This window comes from Mustela nigripes, chromosome 1, assembly GCF_022355385.1.
Source record: "Mustela nigripes isolate SB6536 chromosome 1, MUSNIG.SB6536, whole genome shotgun sequence".
NCBI lineage: Eukaryota > Metazoa > Chordata > Mammalia > Carnivora > Mustelidae > Mustela > Mustela nigripes.
The window spans coordinates 54,074,429-54,093,784 of NC_081557.1; the positions used below are offsets into that span (position 1 = coordinate 54,074,429).

The following is a 19,356-nucleotide window of genomic DNA, read 5'->3' on the forward strand; positions in this document are numbered from 1 at the left end:
AGAGGTTCTTCATCGTCATTCTCCAGGAGCTTCAGTTGACTCTAACAGTTGTATCACTGGTACACATCAAGCCAGATTAAACAAGGATTGTTATAGCAGGTGATGGTTAGGGTGCTTATAATCATGTAACTTCTTCAGATATTTGATAAACAATCAAAAAGATGTTCTTGTAAAACCTTGGATAGATTAATCCCCTTTGCTTTGGATGAAGGATCAATGAGTAAATGGCCAATGGCACCCACCTGAGAGGGACTCACAGAGCCTTACTGACCTCCTTCCAGTTTCCCACCCCTTCCATGTTTGGGCTAACATCTCTCAGGACCATCGGCTTTGATAACCTGGGGTAGATCCCTGTTCATTTTCTCTCGTCCTTGCCAGCATCTGTCCTGTCAGGTCACAGGTCCTGTTGTGTGAGAGTACTTTGAAGGACGAGGATAGGGTTATCAAACAGGCTCTGACTCCTTGTGAGGGTTTTTTAAGCTCTCAGCGAAGGACTGTCTGATTACAAACGAGAAACCTGAGAGCTACCATTGAAAAGTGGACAAAGAACTCCAGAAAACTGTGTGGCCTTTCTTTACCATCTCTTTTTATCATGAAATCTGGCTGGGCTCACTTGAACTACTGCATCATCACAGTATTATTCCAGTCTGTACTCCCAGAGGAGGATTTGTGTTAAGAATCAAGATTTATATGATTGGATAGCTCTCCTGAAGCCTAGTAAATAATTCTGTGTATCTGGCATCTTGAACAATCACAGCTTTGGGGTCAAGGTTGGAATTTTACAAATGTAATCAGAAGCTGGCATTTCCTACATGTGTTTTGAGACTTTAGAAACAAGGGGCCCTGAAATGAATAAAATAATGATCGTAGAAGTGATCAAAAATGATAGTACTGTTTTCAAAGAAACAGGAAAAAAAATTAGACACTTTCTCAAACTTAACTATGATTTTTAGCTTTTTCTAAAGAATTGGGAGGTCAAGCCCCAGACTTGAGACCCATGAAATTCCTGGAAAACACATCCCCTGAATATACTTTTAATGTCTCTGTAGTGATCATATGCTTGAAAAATAGAGCCATGTCAAATTTTCTTACCTTAACTTTTGGATGAGGAAAAACGGGTTTCAGATATGCAACTGGGAGCATTACTGACAAGAGAGCGCGGAAATGAAAAACCCCTTCTTATTTGTGGTGTATTTTTAGAAGCGGGATAACTCAGTTTTGGGATGATGGGTGCGCAGTTCTGTGGCCAGTGGAGGAGGAAGCCTCCTGGACTTGGTCATCCCTGGAGGCCTCCTCCAGCCTCCCCCGTTCTGTGAGTCACGGAGGGAGAAGACGAAGCCCCTAGCGACCAGGTGGTCTGCCCATCGTGCTTTCACCAAAGACCTTTCCTGAAGACGTTAAAGAGACAGATAACTCCCAGCATAAGGAATTAGGATTCAATGTGAATTGTCTTGCTTTTTGACAAAATTACTGTCGTTAGAGATGATGCGCCTGTCCATTTACCTTTCGTTCTGAAAAACCAACCTCTTCTGGAGAAAAATCAAGTAGCTTCCATGAAAGACAAGATGGGCCAACGCCTCCGAAAGCAGATATTTAATTGCTACTATAATACTCTGCTCTGGGAAATGTCACTGGGGTGAAAGTATTCTTACGCTGGGGACTTGACCATAAGGAGCCCAGACTTGTCCTGGTGTTTACTGCCAGCTGGTAGGTCATCAAATCATTCTTTCCTGTTTATGGAGGCAGTGGAGTGTGAATAAACAGGCCCTCCTCTCTTGCTTCTACTGCATGGAGGTCTCTGCACCAGTGTCACGGATTCCAGCTTTTTCTCCGGTACAGGACATAACTATACTCCAGCACATGAACTCGCTGCACTATAATGACCTCTTGTATAGTAATGAAATCAGCTAACAAGAGAAAATGTAACACTTGGAATTTCTAACTTGCCACACCAACAGTTTTTGTCTTTTCCTAAATGACCCTCAAAAGGAGTGAAGTTCCCTGGAAACACGGGAAGGTGCTTCTTGTCCCCAGTTAAGGTTAAACAGGGGTTTCTCCTTCTCATTCTTATTCCAAAAGGGAAAAGAAAGCACCACCATTGTTTCTCGCCTTTGCCTCTTCTACCCCTTCCCCTGTACTGAACAAGACGACTGGAGTGTTCCTTCAGAACTAAGCTGCTGGGTTTCTCACTGGGGATGCAGCTGGCCACAGGCAGAGACCCACGGAGAGCAAGTTGCCATGCGGGGAGATTACACAGGGACAAAGGAAACGCTCACCACAAAATGAAAGGTAATGGAATTCTGAGCCAACGTCCTTTCATCTGAGCCACTACGACTAGTCCATTACTTCTTCAATGTCCTGTGACATTTTCTGGTATTTATGACTGTCAACCTCCCTCTTGAATCATGCCCATTTACCTTGATGCATTTCTCATCTGGAGGGCAAAAAGCATCTGCAATCCCAAGGAGGAATTTGCTCTTAAACAGTGACGATGGGTGTGTGGGAGTGCAGGGCTGGGGGTGGGGGGGATGCTTTGACTTCTTGGCATCCAAACATATTGGATATTCTTCAGGCCAGGCTGCTGAGCGTCCATCCACAAGACATTAGGTGTAGCCCCACCTGCCCACCAGCGCCGGCATGAATCATCTATGACTGGGCTCAGGGAGAATTCCCTGAGATCCCTCATCGTCATTTGACTAAGATGAGATGCTTTTATCTTATAAAAGTCTGCCATCCATAAACTTTTTGGAACTTGGTAAGGTGAGTTGAGAACTCTGTAACTGAGTGATAGAAAACATAACGTACTCTCTCTGGACTTTGCTTTTGGTTTTAACAGAGATGCCCCCCGCCCCTCCCCCCAACCAGGCTGGGAGGCTAAAAGGTCAGCCTGTCCTCAGTCATGGGGAAGAGTGAGGGTGAGGGGAAAGTGGGGTTTAAAGAAGAGGGCCCGTGAGTGATGGGGGCCACTTCTCATGAAGGGGTGTTCAGGACGATCATAAGGTAGGATGACACAGACATGAAGAGGCCACCCGGAAGCGTGCATTATGACGGTGCAGCACCTTCTGCTGGGGGCAAAGCGGGAAGGGCCACCCTGGACTCTGGAGCAGCTCTGTTAAGAGTCTGGGGTGGGCGAAATGCTTCGCAGCTCCGAGCATAACGGGAATGAGGAGGCACAGCCTCCAAAGGATGCAAGCCAATGCCCCATAGCAAACCCAGGCTGTCCTGTGGGGCGCAGAGCAAGCAGCTGCTACAGAGACCCTGCATGGAGGCTCTGCAAACTAAGCCTCAAATTCCTGTTCTCCTTCCTACAAGCTAAGTGACCTCAAGCCTCGGGTCCCTGAGAAGGAGGGAATAACACGTGTGCCTTCAGAGAGGGACTCTTTGTAGTATGAAATAATGCAGTTAGAAGCCCTTAGCACATGCTTGGCGCATCGTAAACACTCAAAAATTAGAAGCCATTATTATTGTTAAGAAGCACAAGGGCTTCCGCTGCCCTTTATCAACAGAGCGATGTTGTGGGCATGGGGATGAGGAATACGGACTAATTTCAGATCACAAAACAAAAGGAATGACGTGAAAAAACAAAAAAGGAGAAAAGCTGTGACCCCATTTGCTCAAAATGTCTCTGTCCCTTGAAAGGTCTGGGGTTCATCTCCCAGTTTCCGGAAGCCCCAAGAGGGGATGTTTAGAGTTGGAGAGGAATCCAACCTTCTAAAGCCATGTGCTTGCCATCTGATCACAGACCCTCCCTTTGCAAAAAATGGAAGGGGAAGAACTTAAAACACACACACAAACCAGTTGATTCAATAAAGAGCTTTTGGTGAGTGCTCTTTCCAGGATAATAAACCAAGCAAAACGTCTGGCTGTGTTTAAAATCAACAAAAGCAGCAGGCAAGGCAGGAAGGAGGGAACGGAGTGATGGGCTTGCTCTGAGAGCTGCCAACAGCACTGCTTCAGCAGGGGCAGCCTGAGGAGCCCCCTGAGAGCAGAGAGGAGACGAATGCAGACAGGATGGAGGCTGAGGACTGGGGAGGGAGGGATCGAGGCCTGATGGGAGGCAGATGTGGCCCGGGGCCCATGGGAAACTTTCCCCAGGATTCCAGGCCAGTGGGGGTGGGGACTAAGAGCTAAGCCTAAACCCTCTCGATCAGATCACGAGTTTGATCATCATGGCCACACATACCCAGCCCTACACTCTCTGCTGGCCTGTGCTACACTCTTTCTATGCATTATGATCCCCATGATATAGATCAGCAAACCATGGCTCAGAGAGGCGCTGGGATAGCCCACAGCTGCTAAGTGCTGCTTGTGTGCCTTCCTCTTGGGCCACAGCTCCTCAGCGCAGAGACCTACAGCAGCTGGCCCAGGAGGGATACACAGCAAGGCATGTGTACCAGCTAACAGACATTTGAGAAATGCAGAATGGGAGGGAAAAGGTTAAAAATGCCCAATTGTGAGTTTATATTCAATTGTTGCTGGGAGATGCCAACCATAATGTTGCCAGATGAAAGGACTTTGTGCCCAGCTCCCACATGCGGACAGAGGCAGCATGCGCCCCCACAGCAGACCCCCCGGGCCTGGGCCCGCCATACCGATGGTGCAGTGCTCGCCGTTCCAGCCGGGGCTGCACTCGCACTTGCCATCGCGGCAGGTCCCGTGCTCCGCACAGCGTGGGTGGCAGGCCCGTTGGTCGCAGGCCGCCCCCATCCAGCCTTCCTCGCAGCGGCAGGTGCCCCCCACACAGACGCCATGGCCCCCACAGTCGGCAGCACAGATCTCTGCAGGGAGGACAGCAGGGGATGGAGGGGAGAGAAAAAAACACATTTTGAGCCGGTCAGGTCATTATCGGGAGCAAGGGTCACACCTGGCTACCTTCCTTGGCTCCTGGGGAGGATGGATCCGATGTCAGAGGCCTGGGAGGCTAATCTCCCCAAACAATGACCCTCGGGTGAGAACAATTCTCCAGGCAAAAGCCTGTTTTGAGCCCACTTCCCTTACCAACATGGGCCGATGGAAGGGCTCTGCTCTGTTTGCTTTCCCTTACTGCCAGCCTGCCCCCGCTCTTGTGCTCGCCACTTCCAAGGGGGACCGGCCTTCTGAACAGATGTGAGGAAAAGTCAAATTTAATTAAAAACTGGTTATGTGTGAAAACAAAGTGAGGACGAGTCCCCGATGGCCGAGGGAAGTGCTTGTGGGCCTGGCTGCAGCACGTGCAGGGGTCTGGGGCCCATGTTTCCGTCGGGCCCTGACTGTCCTCAAGGCGGGTTGAGAGGGAGGCCGGTCCCATGCACCCCGGAGATGGGGAGAGACTCTGGGGGCCGGTCCTGTGCTTTTGCTGTCTGTGCTCAACCTCCTGCATACTGCCTTGCCACTCCAACTCCAAGCACCGCCTCCATGGCCCTTCGGATCCAAAGCAAATAGCTAGGGACCGTGTCCCAGCCAGAGACGAGTCACCCAGCCCTTCACAAAGGCCCGTCTGTGAGCTGGTGCAGAACACGCACGGCCCAATTCACAGACCCGCTGGGCGCAGGGTCAGTGCCAGCTTTCCCGTTCCATGGGCAGAGGTGGCGAAGGCTCCGATGCAGGTTTTTAGGAGGCAGGTTGAGCAGCTGAGGCCACGGATGCTCTCTGCCAGGGCTGTGACGGAGACCCTGCCGGCCGTCTGTGCCTTATGGCCCAACAGTCTTCAAATGAAAACCCCCACGCTTTTATTCTCTTTCAAACTAAATTAACTGGCATTGTGCCAGGCTGCGTTTGCCCATGACAGCTTGGAAGATTCCAAGCTGTATTCCTGGTTGAGAAGCTACTAAGAGTCTAGCTATTTTTGAAAAGGGAGATAAATCAAAATTAGATCTCAGAGGCTTAGACCTTCTGTATCAACCTGCAAGGCAGTGGCTACAATGTCTGTGAATTAAACAAAACAAAACAAAACAAAATCCACAATGGCTGAGTCACCATTTATGGGGTGTCCCATGCCTGACACCTTGTCAGGCCCACTACCTGGAAAGGGAAGTATTACATGCAGATACACATCAGATTTCTCAGCTGCACAGAGGTGAAGGGTCCACTGGGAAATGGGCAAGAAGCCCTGGCCTGGAACTGGGGGGCCCAGGTTCTGTGCCAGGCTCAGCAGCTTCTGAGCTATGTGACCATAGGCAGGTTCCTTGACGTCATGGATGTATCGAGTGATGGACAGCAACGAGGACGCCGCACGGTACCTCTGCCAACCGTCAGGGCTGCGGTGAGCACTCGGTGAGGGGCGAGATTGAGAAGGGCTTGGCCGAGAGATCTAACTCAAGAAAGGTCTCTCAGGACAATGAACTTTAGACTAGGAATCCACGGACCAGGTGTGCAAGGCCCATGCCTGCTCAGCCCCTCATCTGCTGGGTGACCTTGGGGACATCAGTCTGCCTCACTGGGTGTTGGGTTTCCTCATCTTCTTTGGGGGGAATCTGATGGCATCTAAGGTTTCTTCTAGCCCCAAGATCTTGGGAGTCTGTGATACAAACACCCTCCATATTTCACAGCAGTATCTACCCCCAGGGCTTGACTCAAGGATCTCTTCTCTGGGAAGTCTATGATTCACCCTGTGGTTATTCTCTTGTTCCTTGCCCTTCCGTATTACATGGTAAACTGATTTTGTTTCCCTGCCAGTCTCGCTGTCAGACTGGGGACATCCAAGTCTGGACTGGATTCTCCTGATCGCTTCTTTGCTTGGTCCTCAGTACAAAGCTTCGCCCAGAACAGACCCTTAATTTTTGTGGACTAGGGGATGAATCCTGTGTTCCTGGGGCGGCCTGAGAAAGTAAAGTGATTCATTTACACCCTGCTCAGCCTGGCTGAGGGCCGGCCCTGGCCTCTCTCTAATGGAAACCTCCCAGGTTGGCGTGGGGCTGTGGACAAGTGTCACTCCATCCAACAGCCCTCCAGAAATGTGGCTCTCTCAGGATGGTCTTTGAGCTTCCTTCCCTTCTTTTCATACAGACAATGTCTTGACATTGGAGATTGGAGTGACAATCTCCAACCCCAGGCCTTCCAAAGTCCTGTTTTGGAAATTTCTAACCTTTCTGCACAGAAGTGACCCCTCGTGACCCTGGCGGCAGGGCCTGCCTCAGGGCTGCAACTTGCCCGAGAGACCTGGGAGGGACCTTTAGCTTAGCATTTGTTTGCTTTTACTCAGCACTTTTTCCAGGTGGCAGTTTATGGTGTAAAAGTCAACAGCGAACAGCGCTTCTATTCACTGAGGTGTGAGCCGGCAGAGGGACAGGCTGCTGGGGCTGAAGCCGGGCTGTTTTCAGGCAGCAGAGCACAGGGGGTCTAGAGCACAGGAGGCAGCCTTCTCCTAGCATTTGCCTGACCTTAGGCTTCAGCTAACAGGTAGGCCATTCCTATGATAATTAATCTGAAGGCAGTGTGGATGAAAGAGTGTTGGATTTAGGTGTGATTCCAAATACATTCTACCAGTGATGCGACTTAGGCAACCTGTCAAATTGCTGAAACTCGTTTTCTTCTTCTGTAAAGTGGGGATGGTGACAGCATCCCTTCAGAGGCTGCCTGATGTACAGCAGGGATTGACGCATTCATATGGACTCGTTCATTATTCCTCTAGCTTTCCAAGCATACCTACTATGTGCTGAAGACTATGGCTGGTGCTAGGAATACAGAGAAAAACCAGACCTAATCTTTGTCCTCTGGGAGATCACAATCCAGACAAAACTCACACTGGTACTGGAATCCCAAGATTATGCAAATAATCTATACTGGTTACTGCTGTGCCTTCTTGATTGACTGCAATGAATAAAACACCATGAATTTTACGATTAGACAGATCTGGGGTCTGCCCTTGGCTTTGCCACTTACTGGCTGGGTGATCTGTAAGCTGCAAGTTATGAAAGTCATTGAACCTCACTTTCTGTTTCTGTGAAATAGGTATAATAATTCCCATTTCATCCATGTCATAGGGTTGGTGTTAGATCAAATGAGGTAATGTGTGGGGATAGCCATTTTTGGCTTAATAACCAACAATTATGTCAGGTTTTAGAGTTTACAGAGCACTCTTTATATATCATTTCTCACTAAACTATCACAACAATGCTGTCAGAACCCCCGGTTACCATCTTTCCTAGAGGAGAAGCTACTACTAAGACCCAGAGAGCATCAGCGGATTCTGTAAGATCATATGGTCACACGGGGCTCCTCCCTTGTTTTGACAAGTCTCAGAGCAATGCGCCAGACAGACATTGTAAGATTATGGAAACTGATCAGCAAAAAGGCAGGCTCTCCTTATGGGGACCTCCTGATGGTTCTTCCAGCAGATCCATCTCCTTTTCTGGCCCTGTTGCTTCTTTGTTACAACCAAGCCAGTCCCTGGATCTATGTCAAACGAAATGAGATCCCCTACATGGAATTTCCCAGACATTCAGTCTCACTTTTGTCATCTGGAGACTTGCTGGGTTGTCCATCTAAACCCTGCGTTTCCTCGCCAGTTTACACACGACATGCTCTCCTGCCATGAAGCTGAGGTTGCCTGGTGGCTGGGCACCTCTCCATCAGCCTTTTACAAGCTGGGTTGTGAGCTCTTACACATTTTAATGGAAGGGGCCTGAACAGAGTGACCTTGATGTTTATGGGGTGCTAACTGATGGCAACACCACCTGTCAGTGTTCAGGTTCTCTTCCGCAGATGGCCCCTCTGCCTGCGTGGGAGACGCACTGACTCCTGTCGGGAGCAGAGATTGAAGCTGCTACTTTATCACTTGGCCTTGAGTTGTAGGCCTGTTGTTATTTTTCTTATCTGTTTCACCCTTTTTTCTCCCCTTGAAATAAAAGGAACTGCTTTAGTTTTCCTTCTTGATTTTGCTTTGACATTAAAGCAGACAGAACTTTCCAGAGTGGGTCCTGAAGCATGTGCTTCGACAGGTCATTTGCCCCTTGCATAACACGAGTGGCACTCTGAAATCCAGGTCACTGCTCCTCTTCAGGAATAGTCACCACATGTATAACGTGGGGATGACACCAACAACTGGAGAGGGTTGTTGTGGGAATTACTCTTGTTTAATTTCTTGAGTGCCCTCTATGAGCCCTTCCAACAGAGGGCACTGTGGACAGTGCCAACCGATGGTGATTGTGATGGGCATGGTTCTCTCCTGACCTCAGGGAGTTTACATTCTAGTGCTGCAGGCGGACACAATAGCAATCAGTTAGGCAAGCTGACATGGGCAGAAGTGAAACTTCTACAGAGTGCCCAGCACACAGATTGGGGTACAGTAAGTTCTGTACACACAGATTCTTGTGCAAGAGAAAGGGAGGCATAGCGGCTCATGCACTGGCTTGACATCAGAACGTCAGAGGTGAATTCTGACTTAGGGAACATACCCGATACAAGTGAGCACTTGATCAATGCCCATCAACCTTCACATGATAAACATCAGAGCTTACTGGAGGAACGCTGGAGGTGTCAGGCCCCGAGAGGAATCTTCTGAAGGCCTATAGAGAATATCATCCATAGGGTAGACCTGGGCTCACATTCTGACTCCCTAGTTTCCTTGGGTCCTTGTGGAGTCCTTGGAGAATTAAGGATTCAGTCTCTCTGAACCATACTTCTTCACGCCCAAAGTAAGCAGAGTAATCACAGTCCCCTACTAGGTAAGAAGGGATGATGGAAGAAAAGGGTATATCTGAACGGCCCCGTGTCATTTATGCTATAGACATGATCCATCAACGAGGACTTAAGATATCCTGTATCAGCAGAGCTGCCCCTCACCTAGCAGACAGCTATCTTCCTGAAGAGCAAAACACCAGCTTTTATAGTAAGCAGCCTCGAGATTTAGGTCTGCTTTCTCCAGTCACCCTGCAGGGTACCATCAGCCAAGACCATCAAAGCCCAGTTCGAAGCCATTTGTATTTGTAGCCTTGGCTTCCTCTTCCAGTCAGGTGAAAATCCCCAGCTGCCCTAACATTCTAATTCTGAGCCTGTGAAGTTCTTGACTAAAAAACCATACAGGACCCTGGAGATGGACCAGGTCAGGCCCAAGAATAAGTTAGCTCTTCTCTGAGGGAAAGCCATGCCCAAACGTCTTGCCTTTTGCCCTGCCTCACTGGGGTACATATGTCTGTCTTCTCTCTAGACTAGGAGCACCCTTAGTAGCAGGCTCTAGCTTCTTCTCAACTTGGTTCCCTCGCAGTGGGCACCAGACATGGTACAGCATGACATCTTGATAAATATTTGTTGAAAGAATAGATGAATTAACAAAAAAAAAAGCCTCACATAAGTGTTATGTCAGTTGGGCTCAACTGTGTCTCAGGGCCCTATGGTATAAAATTTATTTGGTTAGATACATTCGCACAGGGGCTCGGTCTCCTTTGTGCCTAACCTTCCTAAAAAAACTCTTCTGTAACCTCTGTAATTCTTAAGGGTCTTAGCCCATACTCCCACACGCACACCTTCTTTCCTGCTGCCTCCCACCTCACACCCATTCTGCTTCCATGATGTGGAAGTGAGCAGGCAGGTGAGGAAGAAGTGAGAAAGGGCAGGGAAAGAGAAAAGATTTGGCTATTGGTTCACTGCAGCCCCAAAGCGCATACATAAGGGGAAACACTGCCCCAGGCTCCTCTCATTAAATGTTAATCCCCATATGAGCCTGGATGAAGCCTGGGACCTTGTGCAGCTACGTTTTAATTTGTCTGGACTTACTTTACAATCCTGTTCATTAAAATAGCTGGTAGGGGAAGCTGTGGCGTTCCCCTAAAGGGACAGACTTACATATATTTTTCTCATAAAATTTCTTCGACTTGGAAGGATGCTCAAAACTGCCATAAGTGGGGAATGGAAGGGGTCCCCACCCAAGGATCTGTGGGCTTTCCTGGGGAGCAAGGAGCTGAGGCAGGGCAAACAGAGTCTGGGCCCCATGTGACCTCCTGGGATGTCCTTTAATAAGTTTGTATTTAGCACTAAAAGGGATAATAGGGAAAATTGTTCTATTTTGCTTAGGACCTGAGGTCCTTAGAATGCCCTTAAGAAATTTTAAGGGAGGGTTAAATAATCTTAGATGATTCCTGCTAGGATTTTGTTTCTTCACTAACTCATCGGAGTGAGTGGACAGCCTGGGGAATTTCTCTGAAATCCTGCTCCATGTTAAGTCCAAGCCACACAAGACACTCTATGAAGCAGAAACAAGGGGACATGGAGAACCCTTGTTGGTGGCACACAAATACCATCCCATGACACCCTCACAACAGCCCCGCAATGGTATTCTCATTCCTGCGTTGGAGTAGAGAAAACCGCGTGAAGAGATGGACTTGCTCCAAGGTACTTAACTAGAGTGAAAGGTGACTACGACTGATACAGCTTTTCGATCTGTGCCTTGCGTGACCAGCCTGAAGAGCTCAGTTGTAATCTGACATACTCCCATGACTGTTAGTTACGTATGAGATTGTCACCCCAGCTACAGGTGCTCTGAAATCAGTCAGTCTCCCTCCTCACACTGACCCAATGCTTACCTACTAAGTACTTTGCCTTTTGTTTGTGTGTCTGTTTATCTGTCTGTTTATCCTGAATCTGTCTGTCAACACATCCATCTGTCCAATCTACCTAACTATCTAACCATCTAACCACCTATCTAGTCACCAGGCCATCTAACAGCCCATCTGTCTGTCCATCCATCCATCCACCCACCCATCCATCCATCCATCCATCATCCATATATCTATCCATCACCCAGCCAGCCAATCTTGTGGCTTGGACAAGTTACTTCATCCTTCTGTGCCTCAGTTTTCTCATCTGCAAAATAGGGTTTATACACTAACATCTCGGGTTCATCTGGGAGGCTTAAATGAACAGCATGTAATGTGCCTATTATCACACACATCTTTTATAGAGTAAATACTGTATGGCAACTGTATCATGTTCATGGGCTGCAAAGAGCCAGGACAAGGCAGGGTTTAGAGCAAGGGGATGATGTGAATAACTGAGCTGCCCCTTAGCAGCAGGGGAGAACCAGATCTGGAGCATAATCTGGGGGGCAGCACTGTTCAGGTACCTCATCTTCTGGAGAGGAGTATGTAGGCTGAGACACGTTTAAGGGACACACCAGGGTAATGGGAAAGCACTTCACCAATGGCTTCCGTGTTCTCAGTGAGGTAGGAATCTCCACTGATGGACAGATGTGGACATTTCCCTTGCAGCTGGAAGGGCCCAGGAAAGGCTGAAGATCATGCACATGGTTCATGATTTGGCTTCCAGGGCTCAGAAGTGGGCTGTAAGCTGAGAGATGGTGAGTGGCTGGCATGGCTGTGGATTCTGAAGGTGGGTGTGGGGAGAGGGACAGAGACAAGGGGGCTGCAGATGTTGAAGAACAGCTGGACGCGAAGGACTGTGGAACCAGGGGAAAATGACAGAGAAGGAGGGAGTTGGCACTGGGCAGGAAGTGGCCTGCCTCTGGGCATGGGATCTACCTCGAATGGGTTTAGGAGTAAGAGAGAAAATAAGGAGAAAAACTTAGAGGAGCAGTTTTTGTGAGGACATGAGAGGACACTTTGGAGATGCTCTAGTCATTCCGTACACAGGAAAACAAGGGCTGAGAGAGAAGTGCCTGTCCTTTGCCCCACAGGGACATGTACATCAGCACTTGAGCAAGAGCTTGATGGCTTCCTTAGGAAATGGTCATGGAAGGGATCAGCAAGACAAATGGCTAAGGGCGGGGGGGTTCTTCCCACACTCTGTGGTCCCTCTTCTGTGCCTCTCTACAAGCTATTTCCACGGTCTGGGTTCCCCTTGCACCTCGATCTTTCCATGTTCACTATACACTGGCTTTGAGTTCTGGGTCCTCCTCTTTGGAGCCTCCTTCTAGTGGCCCAGCTGGAAAGTTTCACCTCCTGCCTTCTCAAAGCACTTGATGTGAACCTTTATCAAGGTAAGAGTCTCCCAGTGTTCCCTCTCCAGCCCTGCCATTACCAGCCTGAACTCTATATTCCCTGGGGAGTCTTACACAGGAAGTGTATCTTCTGACTACATCCATGTAACTGTGTAAGTTTCTACCATTTTGTACAAAACAGAGGCTCAAGTCACACATGCTGGTGTAAGAGCTTGGTCTGCTCCTTCCCAGGGACCCAGCACACCTCTGAGCCTTAGCTTTGACATTTCTATAATGGTGATAAGGATTCCTATCTGCCAGAACCCTAAACTTGATTTGAAAATATACTGAGCACTCACCATGTGCCACATACCCCTAGAGGCTAGGGACTCAGAAATGATATTAAACTATCCCTACCCTCGAGGAACTCAAGTCTACCCACACGTGTAAAGGAGCACCAAGTAAATTACCTTCCTCTCCCATGAATAGCTATCTCTATATGTTTTAACACAGCACCTCCCTCCCTCCTTCTCTCACTAAATTGGGTGGATGGTTTTTAGTCTCAGTGCAGGTTTCAGGAGGGAGCCAGAAGGAGAGGAAGATACAGGAAAGGAGACTTCAACTTCCTCACGATAATTAGCTTCCTTTTGACACTGAGGCCAAACCCAAGCCACTCTCGGGTGCTTTTCAACTTCCATCCCTCTCACCAGAGGGTCAGTGCTGCTCCCAGCCCTGCTCTGTACCACAGCTCTAGTTGGCAAAAAGCTAATGAGCCTTGGAAACCACATGGCCTTTCACCTCACTCGAGGAGCTTGGAGTGCTTTCGAACCAAGCAGAAGAGTGGATTCCAGGATGTTGGTGTACAGCGGTCTCTACATCTACTCCCCCGGGACCAGAATTTCAAGCTTTATGAAGCACCTGTCACAGGAAGTGGTAAGCCACTGCTAGTCATCTTAATTGCAGCGTATCTGGCTTCCTGATTAGAGGAGTTCAAACTTAGCTTGAAGGAGGCCTCCCAAGAGGGTCTGACTTTGCAGAAGGATAACTAGGGAGGAAAGGGCTGGTGAGCACAGAAGCCATACAACATCCCCAGGATGGGCTGGAATGCTGCCCGAACCCCACTGAGAGGGCACGCTCACCCAGAGGGTGAGCTGAAGAGATAGTGATGTTCAGTCTTCTTCCCAAAGATCCCTGGTCCTGATATCCTTCTGTGAAGGGCCCTTCTCTCTACCCTAGACATGTGCTCACCTATCTAACTTGCTTCCGGACACCTCCACCTATGTATGTCCCTGGCACCTCCACCTACATGCCAATATGAGTAAGCTTTCCAAAACCAAACCTCACCAAAGCACATTCTGCCTAAAAATTTTCAGTGGCCCCCACTAACAGATAAAACCTAAACTCTTTCAAGGCCCTATATGACTGAAAGCTTGCTAACTTCCCTCACCTCTTCTCCATCTCTCTAGTGCCACAAATATCTTTTTATTTTTTTAAGATTTTATTTATTTATTTTACAGACAGAGATCACAAGGAGACAAAGAGGCAGGCAGAGAGTCAGGCAGAGGGAGAAAGGGAAGCAGGCTCCCTGCCAAACAGAGAGCCCGATGTGGGCTCGATCCCAGGACCCTGGGATAATGAACTGAGCCGAAGGCAGAGGCTTTAACCCACTGAGCAACCCAGGCACCCCGGTGCCACAAATATCTTAAGCAAAACCACTCCAAACTACTGCTTTCCTGGAAAATGCCATGTTCTGTTGCATCTTTGTTTCCAATTGCAAATCTTTGACTTCTACAATGGGTTGCTTCAAGTGCTTGTCTCTTCCGTCTCTCTCTCTCTGCCAACTCAAATCCAACTTCCATCAACCCACCTCAATCCCGCTTCCTCCAGGAAGCTCTCCTGATTCCCCCTGGCTGAAAACAATCACTCTTTTCCTTGAGCCCCTACAGTACTGCCTGGTACCTCATGGTCAAGATCCAGTTTATGTGTGCTGAAAACAATCACTCTTTTCCTTGAGCCCCTACAGTACTGCCTGGTACCTCATGGTCAAGATCCAGTTTATGTGGCTCTTTGCCGTGGCATCCACTGCAGCGAAACCTTATGAACCTCATACTTGATTCATCAACATTATTAGCATAAACCTTGGCAATGGCCAATGAGAGAGCTATGCAGGGGATAAACATGGGCTCTGAGCCCAGAGACAGAAGGCATTGAATCCTTGTTTTCCCAGAGTGTCTCTGGGCAAATCCCTCAGGCTCTCTGAACTCTGGATCCCTGGGCCCCATCTCCAGGGTCAGAAGCTATGTATTTGTTGTCTGAATAAATCATGATGCACATACAGGAGGAGCTCTGTAAAATGTAAATGCAAATGCAAATTTCCATTCAAAGAGTAGTTATTATTTTAAAATTGTAAGTTATATAGCAGCAGTTTGATTCAGGAAGACAACTGGAGATTGTGTACAAGTCACCAGCTTGGACATCCAAACAGAAACCTGAATTTGAAGCCCAATTTCAGGAGGGCTTATATTTACATACTGAAGAGCTCCAATTCTGATAGAAAATGTTCTAGGGCTGTCAGGGGAAATTCTACCAAATTACAAAGCTGCCAGCTTCTGGTTTATCAACCTTTAACTCTGGCACTATTTAGCACTATGCCTGTCTGGGCCCAGTTTCCTAGTTTTTGATTAAATGTTAGGAGCTGACCATCTCATTGTGTCTCAACCTGCACGCTCCATCCCAGACAACCGGTGGGCTCTTCTCTGCCTCCTTCTAACACCTCCTCTTCTTTCTCTGCCTCAGTGTCAATCTCTCAGATATTTATTATTCTGAACTTTGATTTCGGGCTATCACTTGCTGTTGGGAACGGGGTACAGGAAATGTCAAGTCTCAATGGATCTTATTCCTCTGCTGAAATTCTAACCTTGGGTTTCTTCTTCCGTAACATACCTATACAGAAATAGCCCGGCCCGATCATTTCCTTTTGATGTTTAATTGGATGTCAGTGCTGTGCTTTCTGGGCTGAGAAGCTAATGCTTCTCAGAAAGGGAACAATTCCGGCTACACACATGAGACTTGTAGCAGGGAGAATGCTCCACGCTGAATCTAATTTTCTCTCCCATCCATGAACATAAGACAATTTCTCTGGCATTAAAGCATCTCACTCAGTCTTTCTGTCATTAATAAGAATTAAATTCTGTTCCCTCAAATTTAAATGTAATTATATTTTCCTCGTAAATAAAACTGAATTACCATTTTCAAAATTTAGCACTAATGCAAATGCTATGTTTAGAGCTTTATTTTTTTTTTTTAACCCTGTTACTACGTTCAGCTTATTCTTATTTTTTTTTTTAAAAACACTGGGCTTATTTTGCTGTCAACTGTGACTTAGTTTGAAAACGGAGCTTTTCTGCTCCCTATCTAGCCAGTCATATTTGTTATTAACTATGCTTTAGGATTGGTGTTTCTTTTTGAAGGGGAGAAGAGGAACAGAGAGGAAATCAGCAGCTCAGAGGGTCTGGGTTTGAATTCTGAAGGTCCCCCTTCAGCGAAGGGGGAACCTAGTCCAGGTTTAGCTGAGCCAAAGGAGGTGGTCTGACATGAAGTCTGACAGGGAAATCTTCAGTGTGCATTAAACAATTTTTATTTATTATTTTATTTTGCTTTACTTTTTTTTTTTTTTAAAGATTTTATTTATTTATTTGACAGAGAGAGAGCACCAGCAGGGAGAGTGGAAGAGGGAGAAGCAGGTCCCCTGCTGAGCAGGGAACCTCAGGAGAGGGGCTCAATCCCAGGACTCTGAGAGATCATGACCTGACCTGAAGGCAGTTGCTTAACCAACTGAGACACCCAGGTGCCCCTTGGACAATTTTTCAATCCAAGATTTTTAGCAAGGCACTCAGTGGACACCACGGTTTGAATCCTGCCTACCTTTCTGGTCTTACTTCTTCTACCCACCCCCATGGCTACTACTCTCCAGTCAGAGGCAGGATTTTCTAGATGATGCTCTTGCACAGCTGTGTACGTTATACACACTGTTCCTGTTACGCACGCTGTTCCCTCTGCCTGGATCTCCCCACCTTCAGATTCCCTCTAATGGTCCAGTTTATAAGTCTTCTCCCGGGGGAAAGACTGTCCCAGCTTCTGCTCTCACCTGTCTTCCGGCTGAGGTCACTGCTCCTACCCTTGTGTTCCCAAGCCCCACAAACACACATCAGTCAGAGCTCTTATCATGCTGCCTAACTAGGTGTCGCCTCCTGGGTGAGCTGAAGCTCCCTGATCCTTGGTGCACCCAGTGTGCCGGGAGGCCAGGAAGGGTCACTAGTGAATGAGGTGGATGTCTGTTACTCTCAGGGGCAGAGGGCAGGTCTGGAGCTGTTCTGGGATGCTCTCTTTCTCGTGGAGGCTGTGCTCCTCCCTGGATTCGAGCTCAGAAAGCTCATTATCTGGCAGGAAACTGATGTTAATGCTGTTTGGCCCTTGTGCTATTGTTTGGGGATAAATATGTCAGCACATTAATAACTTCATCTAGACTTGATGACCGGTGATAGGCTGGGGGGAGGGGTGGTAGGGAGTTAGGAACCACAAGGAAGCTGAGCTGCTGAGAGCGAACGCAAGCTGTTCAAGGTTGCATGGACTCAGGTCCAGGTCTGGCTCAGAACCTTCACCATATAAATTGTTCTCAGACTTAAATTTGCAAGAGTCTAAGGACTGTTTGGCTAATTGAGATTTAATCACAAGTTCTAAGAATATACACTTTATTTATTGAGTTCTTAATGAATGCCAGCACCATGCTAGGCATTTTATACACACATATTAAAGCTAATTTGAAAAAACAACCCTGCCAAGCAGGTATCATTAGCCATATTCTTTGGATAAGCTCAGTCTTAAAAATCTAGCTTGGTCCCATTCCAAATCCCACACAGTTCTTTCTGACTACATGTGCTACCTCTAAACCCAGCCTCTAAATCTCCACCTGTTACTCCATGAAACTCCACTGAGATGAAATGATAAGAATCATAAACCACCAGCATGGGTATTTCACAGGCAGAATCTCTGCCATGTAATGCTTCCGGGGGCCAGAACTCCCCCAAAGAAATGAAATCTCGTGAGAGAGCCCTTCCACATAAAATTCACTTATGGAAGACAAGACTGGAGAGAGCTCACAGAGCAGTGGAAATGAGGAGTGAATTTATGAGGTTGAGGACCGAGCCTGGGGTGGAGGGGAAGGAAGCCCTGAAGGAGAGCCAGCAGAGGAGCAAACGGTGGGTCTAAGTGACCACATTTGAAATGGTGTCCTGGAAAACACCAAAGAGCCCAGAATTTCAGGGAGTCATTAAGCTCTGAAAGAGAGGTAAACGTTGCTACTTGTAAGGACCATCTTGGAGAGATTAAATTCCTTCCCTTTTCTAAGGCAGCTCAGAGCCAAGAGGAGAAAATCCAACTAAGGCACTTGGGGCTGTTGGGGAGAGTCATTCTGTTCTCAGGAGCGCTGCTTGGGAGCAACCACTTTAGGCAAAGGCTGAGGAGGTGTCTGGCCCGCCATGGTGCTCCCCGGGGAAGATGGGTCAAAGAAGGTGAAATGGTGTCCACTCTTGTCCAGGAGGGGTTCCGGCTGGCTGGCAAGGCACACGAAACTAACATGAGCCAGGTCCGGACACTGAGAGAGAAGCCCAGGGTTTTAGCTCTGCAGGGCATGCATGCCTGTGTGTGCGTGTATATGTGTGGGTATATGTCCAAGGATGCACACAGGGGCGGGGAGGAGGGCCTTAGAGAACAAATTAGACTGGGCGTGTGCTGGGTTCTTCCTGGACAGAGCCTCTAGCTTCTTCTTTGAAGTGTCACTGGGTAAGTCATTTATTGAATAATCTTGAGAAACTAAACCCCATCAGGCCCCATTCTAGGGATATTGGTAGATCCTGACCTCCTGGAGTTCACAGCTTGGCCAGAGAGAGGCAAGATTACAGATTCTTGCTAAGTGTACCACAGCCGTATGTGGTTTGCACTGGACTCTGCCACTTACTGATGGGGGGATGCTGGCAAGGAATTCAACTTTTCTGAGCTTCAGCTTCCTTATCCAGAAAATGGAATACTTTCTTTATGGCTTTCATATGAACCTTAACTAAGATAATGGTTATAATGCACTTAGTTCAGTAGTTGGTACAGGGTAAGCACTAAAAAGTGGTTGGCTCTTTAAATAATGCTCCATCCTTGTAAGGAAACCTCTTTGGATGGAAAGGCGGCTTGAGGCAAGAGCTAAGGACTTAGAACCAGAGCTCCTCGATTTACTTCAAACTCTGCCACTGCTTAGCTGAGTTACTTTGGATAAATCATTTCCTTTCTCTAGCTCCTCACCATCTGAAAACCCCAGCACTAGGAATCACCACCACCATTATCACTGCTGCCATCTCCCTCTAAGTCTGGAAGAGCCCAGTCCAACTGGGTCCAGAGTCAAGGACCCCGGTGTGCAGGGGGGTGGGGCGCATAACCAGCACTCTTCCAGGCCATAGGCA

At 47.9% G+C, this 19,356-nt stretch overlaps 1 protein-coding gene across 1 annotated transcript in view; it reads right to left on the reverse strand.

Moving 5' to 3' along the window:
* TENM4 (teneurin transmembrane protein 4) overlaps positions 1 to 19,356 on the reverse strand; it is a 376,128-nt gene that overhangs the window by 116,547 nt on the left and 240,225 nt on the right. The window contains exon 12 of the mRNA XM_059411810.1: positions 4,593 to 4,778. Coding sequence (XP_059267793.1) covers positions 4,593 to 4,778 — 186 coding nt within the window. The remainder of the gene's footprint in view (positions 1 to 4,592; positions 4,779 to 19,356) is intronic.